The sequence below is a fragment of the Hypanus sabinus genome, chromosome 27 (genome assembly GCF_030144855.1).
Source record: "Hypanus sabinus isolate sHypSab1 chromosome 27, sHypSab1.hap1, whole genome shotgun sequence".
In the NCBI taxonomy this organism is placed as follows: domain Eukaryota; kingdom Metazoa; phylum Chordata; class Chondrichthyes; order Myliobatiformes; family Dasyatidae; genus Hypanus; species Hypanus sabinus.
In genome coordinates, this window is record NC_082732.1 from 47,214,120 (window position 1) to 47,227,392 (window position 13,273).

General features: G+C 43.3%; 1 protein-coding gene across 3 annotated transcripts in view; it reads left to right on the forward strand.

The window, feature by feature from the left end:
• gabrd (gamma-aminobutyric acid type A receptor subunit delta) overlaps window positions 1-13,273 on the forward strand; it is a 159,767-nt gene that overhangs the window by 82,978 nt on the left and 63,516 nt on the right. For all 3 annotated transcript variants that reach the window (XM_059952438.1, XM_059952437.1, XM_059952439.1), the window contains one exon: window positions 4,635-4,747. In XM_059952438.1, the coding sequence (XP_059808421.1) occupies window positions 4,635-4,747 (113 nt within the window). The remainder of the gene's footprint in view (window positions 1-4,634; window positions 4,748-13,273) is intronic.

Below are 13,273 nucleotides of genomic sequence, written 5' to 3' on the forward strand. Positions count from 1 at the left end.
AGTCTGTTTTTTATCAATTATGCTATTGTTTGCACTGTTGTAACTATATGCTGTAATCATGTGGTTTTGTGCAGGTCTTGTAGCTTTAGTTTTTGGTCTTGTTTTTGTCTGGTGGATTTGGAGCTCCTTTCCGGGGAACGCGCTAGACGGTAGCATGATATTAATACGCAGCAGCCTCTCCTGACTCTGGATTGGGAATTGCCAAACATTACGTGGATTTTCTAGTGTAGTCTGTTTTGTCATATGCTTTTGTGATATCATTCTGGGGGAACGTTGTCTCATTTTTTAACTGCATCGCATTTGTGGTTTCTAAATGACAATAAACTGAATCTAAATCTGAATCTGAACCTCCTCTTCCCCAGTCTGTTCAGTTTTGTTCCCACCCCCAACAATTCTATTTAAACTCACCCCAGTAGCCTTAGCAAACCTCCCCACCAGGATATTAGTCCTCCTGGGATTCAAGTGCAACCCATTCTTTTTATACAGGTCACACCTGCCCCATAAGAGGTCCCAATAATCCAGAAATCTAAATCCCTGCCCCCGCTCCAATCTCTCAGCCACACATTTATCTTCCACATTCTATTCCTATTTTCACTGTCGCGTGGCACAGGCAGTAATCTCGAGATTACTACCTTTGCGATCCTGCTTTTCAACTTCCTTCCTAACTCCCTGTAGTCTTTTTTCAGGAACTCTTCCCTTTGTCTGGCTGTTCTCCCTCCCATTGCAGGATATCTTGGACACGATCTGAAACATCCCAGACTCTGGCACCTAGGAGGCAAACTACCATCCAAGTTTCTTTCCTGCGTCCACAGAATTGCCCATTTGACCCCCTAACTATTGCCCTCTTCCTTTCCCTACACTTCTGAGCCACAGGGGCAGACTCTGTGCAAGAGGCACAGCCTCTGTTGCTTCCCCCAGCTAGGCTGTTCCCCCCAACAGTACTCAAACAGGAGTACTTATTGTCAAGGGGTACACCCACAGGAGTCTAGTACCTGACTCTTCCCCTTCCCTCTCCTGACAGTGACCCACCTGTCTGTCTCCCATGGTCCCGGTGTGACCACCTGCCTATAACTCTACTGTATCACCTCCTCATTCTCTCTGACCAGGCGAAGGTCATCGAGCTGCATCTCCAGTTCCCTAACTCGGTCCCTCAGGAGCTGCAGCTTGACACACCTGGTGCAGATTTGGCCATCCGGGAGGCTGGGAGACTCCAGGACCTCCCACACCTGACACCGAGCACAAAAAACTGGCCTCACACACATACTTCCTCCTTTCCGCAAATAACACTGGTAAACCTACTTCGTCTTGTCTCGTTACCGCCGAAGCCCATTGAGCCAAAGCCCTATCACTCTGCTGCCTCTCACTCCGCTGCCCACTGGATATGGTGGTCTTCATTTTAACCTTTTACGCTCTACTGGCTGATGTCATGCGCCTGCGCAGTCTTGCCTCTCTTTTACCCCGAGTTGTAAAACCTGCCTTTGCTCCGGAAATCAGACGGTCACTCGCAGCCTTCTTGTACTGAATCAAAAACCGTTGAAGATTTTTAAAACTTTTTAAACCTTTCACGCTCTACTGACATCCGAGAAACTCCAATAAAGGTTTCCACACATTTTCAAATTCTCCTGCCCTTCCTCTGGTTATGTAAGTCTCCTTCACCCATACATGTATCAAAGGTATATCCATTTTTCTCCAAGATAAAGCTATCATTCTCCTGGTCTGCAGGAGTCCAAAGTCAATTAAAATTGACTGTTTTGAACTAACAGTAAAGTTCTTTGGATATATACCTAATACACCCATTTTTGCTTGGTGAGGCACCTTTACTCCAACAATCCAAACATCCCACTCTACAAAAACTCATTTTAGGGAGGTAGCACCACCACCCTTACCCCCCACAACCCCATATTGCCCCCCCCCCCACACACACACACACACACACACACACACACAATATATATATATATATATATATATATATATATATATTCCTTGTTGAGTGTTTTGTTGGCTGTCTCAATGCTAATAACTAAATGCTAATGCAAATAGCTTTTCTATTTCTTTTGCAAACTTTCCTTGTACTGTGGTGTGGCAAGTTTGATCATTTTGCCAGAAGTCTCAACCTCATAGCAGTCTATGTCAATGAATTTGTTAATTTTGCAAGACATCAAATTCTCAAGTGTTTTGTGAGACAGCTGATTTCTACATTCGATCTTAATATGACACACCATGCTGAATGCCCTTTCTACATCACAATTAGAATTTTGCAGTACCAAAAGCAGCTTCATCAACTGGCAGAGCTAGTTTAAATAACATTAGCTATGCTAATGATGAATGACACCTGATAAACTCACCTCAACATGTCTTTTACAGTCATTTAACCCACCATGGGCAATAGAAAAGTCACTGTTGCAAACAGTGCAGCAAGCAACACTGTCATTATTTTTGATCCCGATTAGACAGGGGTACACTTTAGTGTAGTCTGGGGTGAAGTACATGTTATATTTTGTTTGCTTGGAACACTCTGCCATGCCGCTGCTGGACACTAAACTGAACTGATGGGCAATGAAAAAGAGAGAAGTTGACTGTAAAGCTCACCCACAGAGAAGACTGATAGGTCTACTTAGCATAAAGAGAGACCAATCAGGATGCTCTCTCCCACTCTCCCCCTCCCTTCTCCCCCCTCCCCTCTCCCCCTCCCCTCTCCCCTCCCCTCTCCCCTCCCCTCTCCCCCTCCCTCTAGCCCCTCTCCCTCTACCCACTCTCCCTCTACCCTCTCCCCCTCTCCCCCTCTCCCCCCCTCTCCCTCTCTCCTTCCTCCTCCTTCTCCCCCTCACTCTCAAAAAAATCGATTTCCAGGATAATGCATATAATTTGCGGGCGTCAAGGAGCCACTTTCAAAATGTAGGAGACTCCCAGAACTTCTGGGAGAGTAGGATGTCTGACAATCTCAGATATAGTCTGAACAACTGTTTTCCAGTATTTTTTTAAATTTTGGACAGCCCCATGCACAGTGAAACAGAGTACCCTTTTCTTCTAAACATTTAATACTGTTGTCCAGGATATCAGGGGATGAATGGTTCAGTTTGGCCGGGGTAATATAAGTTCTCATTAACCATTTGTATTGCAATAGCTTCATTCTCATGTTAATTGATTGTTTTTGGGCTTTTAAGCATGCCATTTCCCACTCAGTTTCTTGTATGTCCTCTTGAACATCCAGTCTCCATGCCTCCAGCCTGTCAATGGTGGACTCCTTATCATATGACATCAAAGCTGTATAGAATAAAGAAATCTGACTCCTCCCCTTTAAGTTTAGAAGTGTGAGATTTTCAAGATGTGATAGTGGTGGTTCAGATATTAAATGCTTATATTTTGATAGTATGAAATGTTTCAGTTGTAAATATCTTAAGAAGTGTTTTTTAGGAATATGGTATGTCTGACATAATCAAATGTAATAAGATTACCATTCATATAAAGGTCCTCTATTTTCTGCACACATTTGTCTGCTCAGATTCTGAAACCACCATCTGCTCTTCCTGCCCTAAAGTATGTATTGCCCCATATTGGGGAGAAGCGAGAAATTGGAGGAATATCTTTAAAATGCTGATGTGCTTTATACCAGATGTCAATAGTATTTTTGAGGAAAGGGTTCTCGGTTGTTCTTTTCAGATTTCTTGAGTCTGCAGGATATAGACAGAGCTTTAATGGGAGGTTTGGTACTGATGCCTGTTCAATATTCACCAACACACACAAAATGCTGGTGGAACGCAGCAGGCCAGGCAGCATCTATAGGGAGCTTTTCCCTATAGATGCTGCCTGGCCTGCTGCGTTCCACCAGCATTTTGTGTGTGTTGCTTGAATTTCCAGCATCTGTAGATCTCCTCATGCTTTCTCAATATTCACCAAGGCTGGAAAGGCCTCCATTGAGAACGTAACCGAGCAGACCAATAATACTGTTTCAGGTTGGGGAGCCATAGCCCTCCCCTTTCATAAGGCAGGTATAGCAGTTTAAGTCTCAGTCTAGATTTTTTTATTATTCCAAATGAATTTACTAAAAATACTGTTAAGCTGATCAAAAAATGATTTTGGTAGTGAGAGAGAAAGTGATTGAAAAAGGTGTAAAAATGTTGGTAATATATTCATTTTGATCATGTTTATGCAGCTTGTATGCTTTCCCCTCCCCTGCCTTCTTATTCTGATATTTTCCCCTTCCTGTTCAGTCTTGATGACAGGTCTCAGTCACAAATGCCGACTGTTTATTTTCCTCCATAGAGGCTACCTGACCTGCTGAATTCTTCCAGCATTTTCTATGTGTTACGTAGGATAGGAAATGATGACAGAAGTAGGCACGAGCAAGGCAAAAAAATCAAAGCTCCCTTACTGGGAACTAAAAGAGGTAAATGGCCCAGGGTGAATGTTAAATTAGGACAACAGAGTTAAAGAATAGTTATGAAAACTGACTCAGTTCTGTTTCTCAGGGGTCATGAAGCCAGAAGTAGTGCCCCAGTCTTACTGAGATCAGCTTACCCTGCACACCTCACTCACAGACTGCTTTAACAGATAAGCCCTTGACGTTGTTTTCATTGCTTTGAATTGGAATTTACTTAGTAATCTTAAAGAATTTTTCTTTTGTTAAACAGGGCAATGAATGATCTTGGAGAGTACATAACCACTGATATAGAAATATCCTGGTTGCCAAATCTGGATGATTTAATGAAGGGATATGCTCGTAATTTTCGACCAGGAATAGGAGGTAAGTCCATATTCAACAGGGATCTCTAGAGTCATACAGAAATACAGCAAGAAACTAGCCCTTCAGCTCATCTAGTCCATGCTGAAACTTTAAACTGCCATTGACCTGCACTGGGACAATGGCTCTTCATACCCATACTATCCATGTAACTATCCAAACATCTCTGAAACATTGAAACTGAGCTCACATGCACCATTTGTGCTGACAGCTTATTCACACTCTCACAACCCTCTAAGTGAAGAAGTTTTCCTTCATATTCCCCTTAAATATTTCTCCTTTCACCCTTAATCTTTGACCTCTGGTTGAAGTGCTCCTAACCTCAGTGGAAAAAGCCTGCCTGCATTTACCCTATCTATATCCCTCATAATTTTGTACACCTCACAGAAACATAGAAACATAGAAAATAGGTGCAGGAGTAGGCCATTTGGCCCTTTGGCCCTTCGAGCCTACACTGCCATTCAGTATGATCATGGCTGATCATCCAACTCAGAACCCTGTACCTGCTTTCTCTCCATACCCCCTGATCCCTTTAGCCACAAGGGCCATATCTAACTTCCTTTTAAATATAGCCAATGAACCGACCTCAACTATTTCCTGTGGCAGAGAATTCCACAGATTCACCACTCTCTGTGTGAAGAAGTTTTTCCTCATCGACCAAATCTCTTCTCGATCTTCTATGTTCTAAGGAATACAGCCCATCCTATTCAATCTTTCCTTATAATTCTGGTCCTCCAGACCCAGCAGCATCCTTGTAAATTTTCTCTGTAATCTTTCAACTTTGGTCACATCTTTCCTGTAGGTAGGTGACCAAAACTGCACACAAGACTCCAAATTAGGTCTCACCTACATTTTACACAACTTTTATAGAACATCCCATCTCCTGTATTCAGTACATTGATTTATGAAGGCTAATGTGCTTGCTTAATAACCCTACCTACATGTGACACCACTTTCAATGAATTATAGACCTGTATTCCCAGATCCCTTTGTTCTACCATTCACTGTATGAGACCTACATTAGATGGTCCTACCAACGTGCAAAGCCTTGCACTTGCCTGCATTAAATTCCATCTGCTATTTGTCTGCTCATTATTCCAGCTGATATGTTCTAAGGAATACAGCCCATCCTATTCAATATAATTCAGGCCCTCCAGACCTGGCAGCATCCTTGTAAATTTTCACTGTACTCTTTCAACCTTATTTAAGGCAAGAAATTGTCAAATGTGTTCAGGAAAGTTCCCTCTGCAAGCCATGATAGCCTTCCTCACTGTCCACCACACCCCCAAACTTGGAGTCATCTGCAAATTTGCTCATCCAGTTAACCACATTATTATCTGGATCATTGATATAAATGACAAATATCTAAGGACCCAGCCTCGATCCCTGTAGCACACAACTAGTCACAGTCCTCCAGTCAGAGAAGCATCCATTCACTCTCTGGCTTCTCCCACAAAGCCAATGTCTAATCCAATTTACTAACTACCTCATATTGAATGTTGAATGACTGAACCTTCTTGACCAACCTCCCATTCAGGACCTTGTCAAATACTTTGCTAAAGTCCTTGTAGACAACTTCTATTGCCAAGGTATAACAGATATCCAAGAGTAATTTCTCCTAGCATGCCCATGAATAAACATCAGGAAATGAATGAAGGCAGAAAAAACATAAAATTTCAAACTAAGGATCAAAAAGTAAAAGTCTTTATCTTTATCTGGTGTTTTATTGAATAAACAAAACCACCAGAGAGGATTGACCTGGTGATGAAGAACAGAGGACACTAATATCCTGGGGAAAGGATTGTTAAAGCTGCATGGTGGGGTTTAAACTAGAGATAGGGGGATAGAAACCAGAGTGCCAGAACAGTTGGTGGAAATGTTAGGAAGGCAGATGTTGGTAAGACCTCAGACAAAGTCAGGAGTCAATATGTTGAATATGGTGCAACAGTGTCCTGAGCTTCGTATATTTCAGTGCATGAAGTATCGTAGGAAAGGAAGATAAGCTCAGAATCAATACCTGGAATTATGATGTGAGACTTGGTTACAAGAGGGGCAGGTCTGGCAGCTCAACATTCCAGGGTTCTATTGTTTAAGACGTGACAGAATGGGAACGATTAAAGGAGGAGGAGTGACATTACTAGTCAGGGGAAATATCACAGCAGTACTCCATCAGGACAGATTGGAGTACTCGATTAGTGAGGCATTATGGATAGAACTAAGAAGTAAGAAAGGTATGACCACATTAGTGCAGCTATATTACAGACCACCCAACGGTCCTAGGGATCTAGAGAAGCAAATTTGTATAGAGATTTCAGACTGGTGCAAGAAAAATAAGGTTGTTATCGTAGGTGATTTTAACTTTTCATATATTGACTGGGAATTCCATACTCTAAAAGGACTAGATGAAATACAGCTTATCAAAAGTGTTCAGGAAAGTTTCCTTAATCAATACGTAGAAGTCCTAATGAGAGAATGTGTGATGTTGGATCTGCTATTAGGGAATGAGACAGGGAAGGTGACAGAAGTTTGTGTTGGGGAATACTTTGTATCCAGTGGGTACAATGCCATACTTGGAAAGTGGGAGGCCTTACAAAAATGACATTTTGAGAGTACAAAGCTTATATGTGTCTTTTGGAATAGAAGGTAAATATAACAAGTATAGAGAACCTTTGTTTTCAAGAGGTATTGTGTCCCTGGTAAAGAGAAAAAAGGAGGTGCATAGTAGATATAGGCAAGTAGGAACAAATGAGGTGCTTATGTAGTACAAGAATTACAAGAGAACTTTTAAGAAAGAAATGAGAAAGGCTAAAAGAAGGCATGAAGTTTTTCTAGCAGACAAGATGAAAGAGAATCCTAAGGGACTTTTCATATATGTTAGGAGCAAAAGGACTGCAAGGGATGAAATTTGTTCTCTGGAAGACCAGAATGGTGATCTATGTGTGGAGCCAAAGCAGGTGGGGGAGATTTCAAATGCATTCTTTGCATCTGTATTTACTCAGGAGACAAATACAGAGTCTATAGACATCAACTTCATGGGCCCTGTACAGATTATGAGGAGGAGGTATTTGCTACCCTGAGGCATATCAGGGTGGATAAATCCAGAGGCCCTGACAAGGTATTCCCTCAGATCCTATGGAAGGCAAATGCAGAAATTTCCAGGGCCCTAGCAGAGTTATTTAAAACTTCCTTAGTGACAGGAGAGGTACCAGAGGACTGCAGAAAAGTCAATGTTGATCCACTGTTTAAAAAAAGGCTCTAAACAGTGGAAAGCAGCCAGTGAGTGTGTGGGCCAGTAAAAGAGTGGAGCTTTGTGGCTATGACTCGGGGAGTGGCCTTGTCGAGGGAAGTGTGTTGTGAGGAAAGTGCAAGTCTTTGGCGAGGAGGCTGAAGGAGGAGACTACGCCACAGTTGGAGAGGGTGAGAGCTGGTGAAGAGATGACAGGTAAACTGATTCAGTGTGATTCTTGCCTGATGTGAGAGGCCAGGGACACTGATGGTGCCTCCGGCTGCTACAACTGTGAAAAGTGTGTCCAGGTTCAGCTCCTGAAGGACTGTGCTGGACACTGGAGAGGCAATTGGATAACCTCAGGTTCATCCGGGGAAACGAGAGTTTTCTGGACAGGACCTACAGCAAGATCATTACACCAAAGATACCGGAGGAGAAAAGAGGGGCGACCATGAGGAAGGGATGGGTGCTTGAAGTACAGAAGACCCCGGGGGATGTGCCTCTTGAAAACAGGTTCACCCTCTTGGAAGCTGTTGGGACAGACGACACTGCCAGTCTGAGTGGCAGACAGGTCTGCAAGTCAAAAATTGGCACTGAAGCAAAGCTGAAGAGACAGACGTCAGGCAGAGCCGTGGTAGTAGGGGATTCCATAGTGAGAGGTACAGAAAGGGGTTTCTGAGGTAACAGGCGGGATTTAACGATGGTGTGTTGCCTCCCTGGTGCCAGGATCCAGGATGTCACGGACCAGTTGCAGGGCATCCTCAAGGGTGAGGGTGAACAGCCGGAAGTGATACTGATGTCGGCACAAATGACGTTGGGAAGAAGAGGAAAGAAGTTCTGCAGCTTGACTTCAGAGAACTCGGAAGAAGGCTGAAAAGCAGGACCTCCGGGGTGGTTATCTCCGGTTTGCTTCCAGTTGCTTGTGCTGGTGAGGGCAGGAACAGAGATATGGGATCTCAATGTGTGGCTGAGGAGCTGGTGCAGCAAGCAGGGTTTTAGATTCTTAGACCACTGGGATCTGTTTTGGGGTAAGGACGGATTGTACAAAAGGGATGGGTTGCACCCTAACAGACAGGGGACCAGCATTCTGGCAGGTAAGTTTGCCACTGCTACACAGGTGTGTTTAAACTAATAAGTTGGGGGGGGGGGGAGGAGACGAGCTGGAAATATAAGGATGGAGTCAAAGGGAAAGAGAGAATAAGAAAAGTTAAGAAAGACAACAGAATTGATGGGGCAGAAAGCTCAGGAAGGGATCGGAGAGTATGGCCAAGTGCAATAGGGATTGATGTGAAAAGCAGGGGGAGTAATGGATTAAAAGTATTATATATGAATGCACGAAGTATAAGAAATAAAGTGGATGAGCTTGAGGCTCAGTTGGAAATTGGCAAGTATGATCTTGTAGGAATAACAGACATGGCTGTAAGAGAGCCAGGGCTGGGAAATAAATATTCAAGGGTATACGTCCTATCGAAAGGACAGACAGGTGGGCAGAAGGGTGGCTCTGCCAGTGAGGAATGAAATTCAGCCCCTTGCGAGGGGTGACATAGAATCAGGAGATGTAGAGTCAGTATGGATAGAACTGAGAAATTGTAAGGGCAAAAAGACCCTAATGGGAGTTATCTACAGGCCCCCAAATAGTAGCCTGGATATAGGGTGCAAGTTGAATCAAGAGCTGAAATTAGCATGTCACAAAGGTAATGCTACAGTCGTAATGGGGGATTTCAACATGCAGATAGACTGGGAGAATCAGAATGGTACTGGACCCCAAGAAAGAGAGTTTGTGGAGTGCCTCCGAGATGGATTCTTAGAGCAGCTTGTACTGGAGCCTACCAGGGAGAAGGCAATTCTGGATCTAGTGCTGTGTAATGAACTGGATTTGATAAGGGAACTCGAGGTAAAGGAGCCATTAGGAGGTAGTGACCATAATATGATAAGTTTTAATCTACAATTTGAGAGGGACAAGGGAAAATCAGAAGCGTCAGTATTACAGTTGAACAAAGGGGACTAAGGAGCCATGAGGGGGAAACTAGCCAAAGTTGACAGGAAAGATACCCTAGCAGGGATGACAGTGGAACAACAATGGCAAGTATTTCTGGAAATAATACAGAAGGTGCAGGATCAGTTCATTCCAAAGAGAAAGAAAGATTCTAAGGGGAGTAGGGGGCGACCGTGGCTGACAAGGGAAGTCAAGGACAGTATAAAAATAAAAAAAGAAGTATAACATAGCAAAGATGAGCAGGAAGCCAGAGGATTGGGAAACTTTTAAAGAGCAACAGAAGATTACTAAAAAGGCAATATGGGGAGAAAAGATGAGGTACGTAGGTAAGCTAGCCAAGAATATAAAGGAGGATAGTAAAAGCTTCTTTAGGTATGTGAAGAGGAAAAAATTAGTTAAGACCAAAGTTGGGCAGAAAGGCAGAAATGGGTGAATTTATAATGGAGAACAAGGAAAAGGCAAATGAACTGAACAGGTACTTTGGATCTGTCTTCACTAAGGAAGACACAGACAATCTCCCAGATGTAATAGTAGCCAGAGGATCTAGGGTAATGGAGGAAATGAAGGATATTCACATTAGGCAAAAAATAGTGTTGGGACTGAAGGCTGATAAATCCCCAGGGCCTGATGGTCTGCATCCCAGGGTACTTAAGGAGGTGGCTCTGGAAGTCATGGACACATTGGTAATCATTTTCCAATGTTCTATAGATTCAGGATCAGTTCCTGAGGATTGGAGGGTAGCTAGTGTTATCCCACTTTTTAAGAAAGGAGGGAGAGAGAAAACAGGGAATTATAGACCAGTTAGCCTGACATCAGTGGTGGGGAAGATGCTAGATTATAAAATTATAAAAGATGAAATAACAGCACATTTGGATAGCAGTAACATGATCAGTCCAAGTCAGCATGGATTTACAAAGGGGAAATCATGCTTGACTAATCTTCTGGAGTTTTTTGAGGATGTAACTATGAAAATGGACAAGGGAGAGCCAGTGGATGTCGAGTACCTGGACTTTCAGAAAGCCTTTGATAAGGTCCCACATAGGATATTAGTGGGCAAAATTAGAGCACGTGGTATTGGAGGTAGGGTACTAACATGGATAGAAAATTGGTTGGTAGACAGGAAACAAAGAGTAGGAATTAACGGGTCCTTTTCAGCATGGCAGGCAGTGACTAGTGGGGTACCACAAGGCTCGGTGCTGGGACCACTGCTATTTACAATATACATTAATGATTTAGATGAAGGGATTAAAAGTATCATTAGCAAATTTGCAGATAACACAAAGCTGGATGGCAGTGTGAAATATGAGCAGGATGTTAGGAGAATGCAGGGAGACTTGGACAGGTTGGGAGAGTGGGAAGATGCATGGCAGATGCAGATTAATGTGGATAAATGTGAGGTTATCCACTTTGGTGGCATGAACAGGAAGGCAGATTACTATCTGAATGGTGTCAAGTTAGGAAAAGGAGAAGTACAACGAGATCTAGGTGTCCTTGTTCATCAGTCACTGAAAGTAAGCATGCAGGTACAACAGGCAGTGAAGAAAGCTAATGACATGTTGGCCTTCATAACAAGGGGAGTTGAGTATAGGAGCAAAGAGGTCTTTCTGCAGTTGTACAGGGCCCTGGTGAGACCACACCTGGAGTATTGTGTGCAGTTTTGGTCTCCAAATTTGAGGAAGGACATTCTTACTATTGAGGCAGTGCAGTGTAGGTTCACGAGGTTGATTCCTGGGGTGGCAGGACTGTCATATGTTGAAAGATCAGAGTGACTGGGCTTGTATACACTGGAATTTAGAAGGATGAGAGGGGATCTGATTGGAACATATAATATTATTAAGGGATTGGACATGCTAGAGGCAGGAGACATGTTCCCATTTAGAACATAGTTGAGGAAAAACTTATTTACCCAGAGAGTTGTGAGTCTATGGAATGCTCTGCCTCAGAAGGCAGTGGAGGCCAATTCTCTGGATGCTTTCAAGAAAGAGTTAAATAGAGCTCTTAAAGATAGTGGAGTCAAGGGATATAGGGAGAAGGCAGGAATGGGTTACTGATGGTGGATGATCAGCCATGATCACATTGAATGGCCGTGCTGGTTCGAAGGGCCAATTGGCCTACTCCTGCACCTATTGTCTATTGTCTATAGACAGAAACCAGGAAATTATAGGCCATTGAGTCTAACAGCAGTTGTGGGAAAGTTATAGGAAGGCATTCTAAAGGACAGGATATATAAGTATTTGGATAGACCTAGACTAATTAAGGTTATCAGCATGGTTTCATGCATGGCAGGTCATGTCTAACCAATCTTACAGAATGTTTTGAGGAAGTTACATTACAGAGATTTGGCTGGCACCAGGACAGGAATAGATTCTCAATATTCCTGGATTTCAGTGCTTTAAAAGGGATGGGGGGGAAGGGGCGGAGGTGGCATTACTGGTCAGGGATACTATTACAGCTACAGAAAGGGTGGGTAATGTAGCAGGATCCTCTTTTGAATCAGTATGGGTGGAAGTCAGGAATAGGAAGGGAGCAGTTACTCTATTAGGAGTATTCTATAGGCCCCCTGGCCACCTGGTAGCAGCAGAGATACCGAGGAGCAGATTGGGAGGCAGATTTTGGAAAGGTGCAAAAATAACAGGGTTATTATCATGGGTGACTTTAAATTGTATAACCATATAACAATTAGAGCATGGAAACAGGCCATCTTGGCCCTTCTAGTCCATGCCGAATGCTTACTCTCACCCAGTCCCACTGGCCTGCACTCAGCCCATAACCCTCCATTCCTTTCCTGTCCATATACCTATCCAATTTTACTTTAAATGACAATACCGAACCTGCCTCTGCCACTTCTACTGGAAGCTCATTCCACACATCTACCACACTCTGAGTAAAGAAATTTTCCCTCGTGTTACCCTTAAACTTTTGCCCCCTTACTCACAACTCATTGTCCTCTTGTTTGAATCTCCCCCACTCTCAATGGAAAAAGCCTATCCACGTCAACTCTATCTATCCCCCTCATAATTTTAAATACCTCTATCAAGTCCCCCCTCAACCTTCTACGCTGCAAAGAATAAAGACCTAACTTGTTCAACCTTTCCCTGTAACTTAGGTGCTGAAACCCAAGTAATGTTCTAGTAACACACACAAAATACTGGTGGAACAAAGCAGGCCAGGCCGCATCTGTAGGGAGAAGCGCTGTCGACGTTTCAGGCCAAGACCCTTCGTCAGGTAGTCATTACATCATTACATCCCAACTCCTTTACTCAATGACAATAGACAATAGGTGTAGAAGTAGACCATTCGGCCCTTC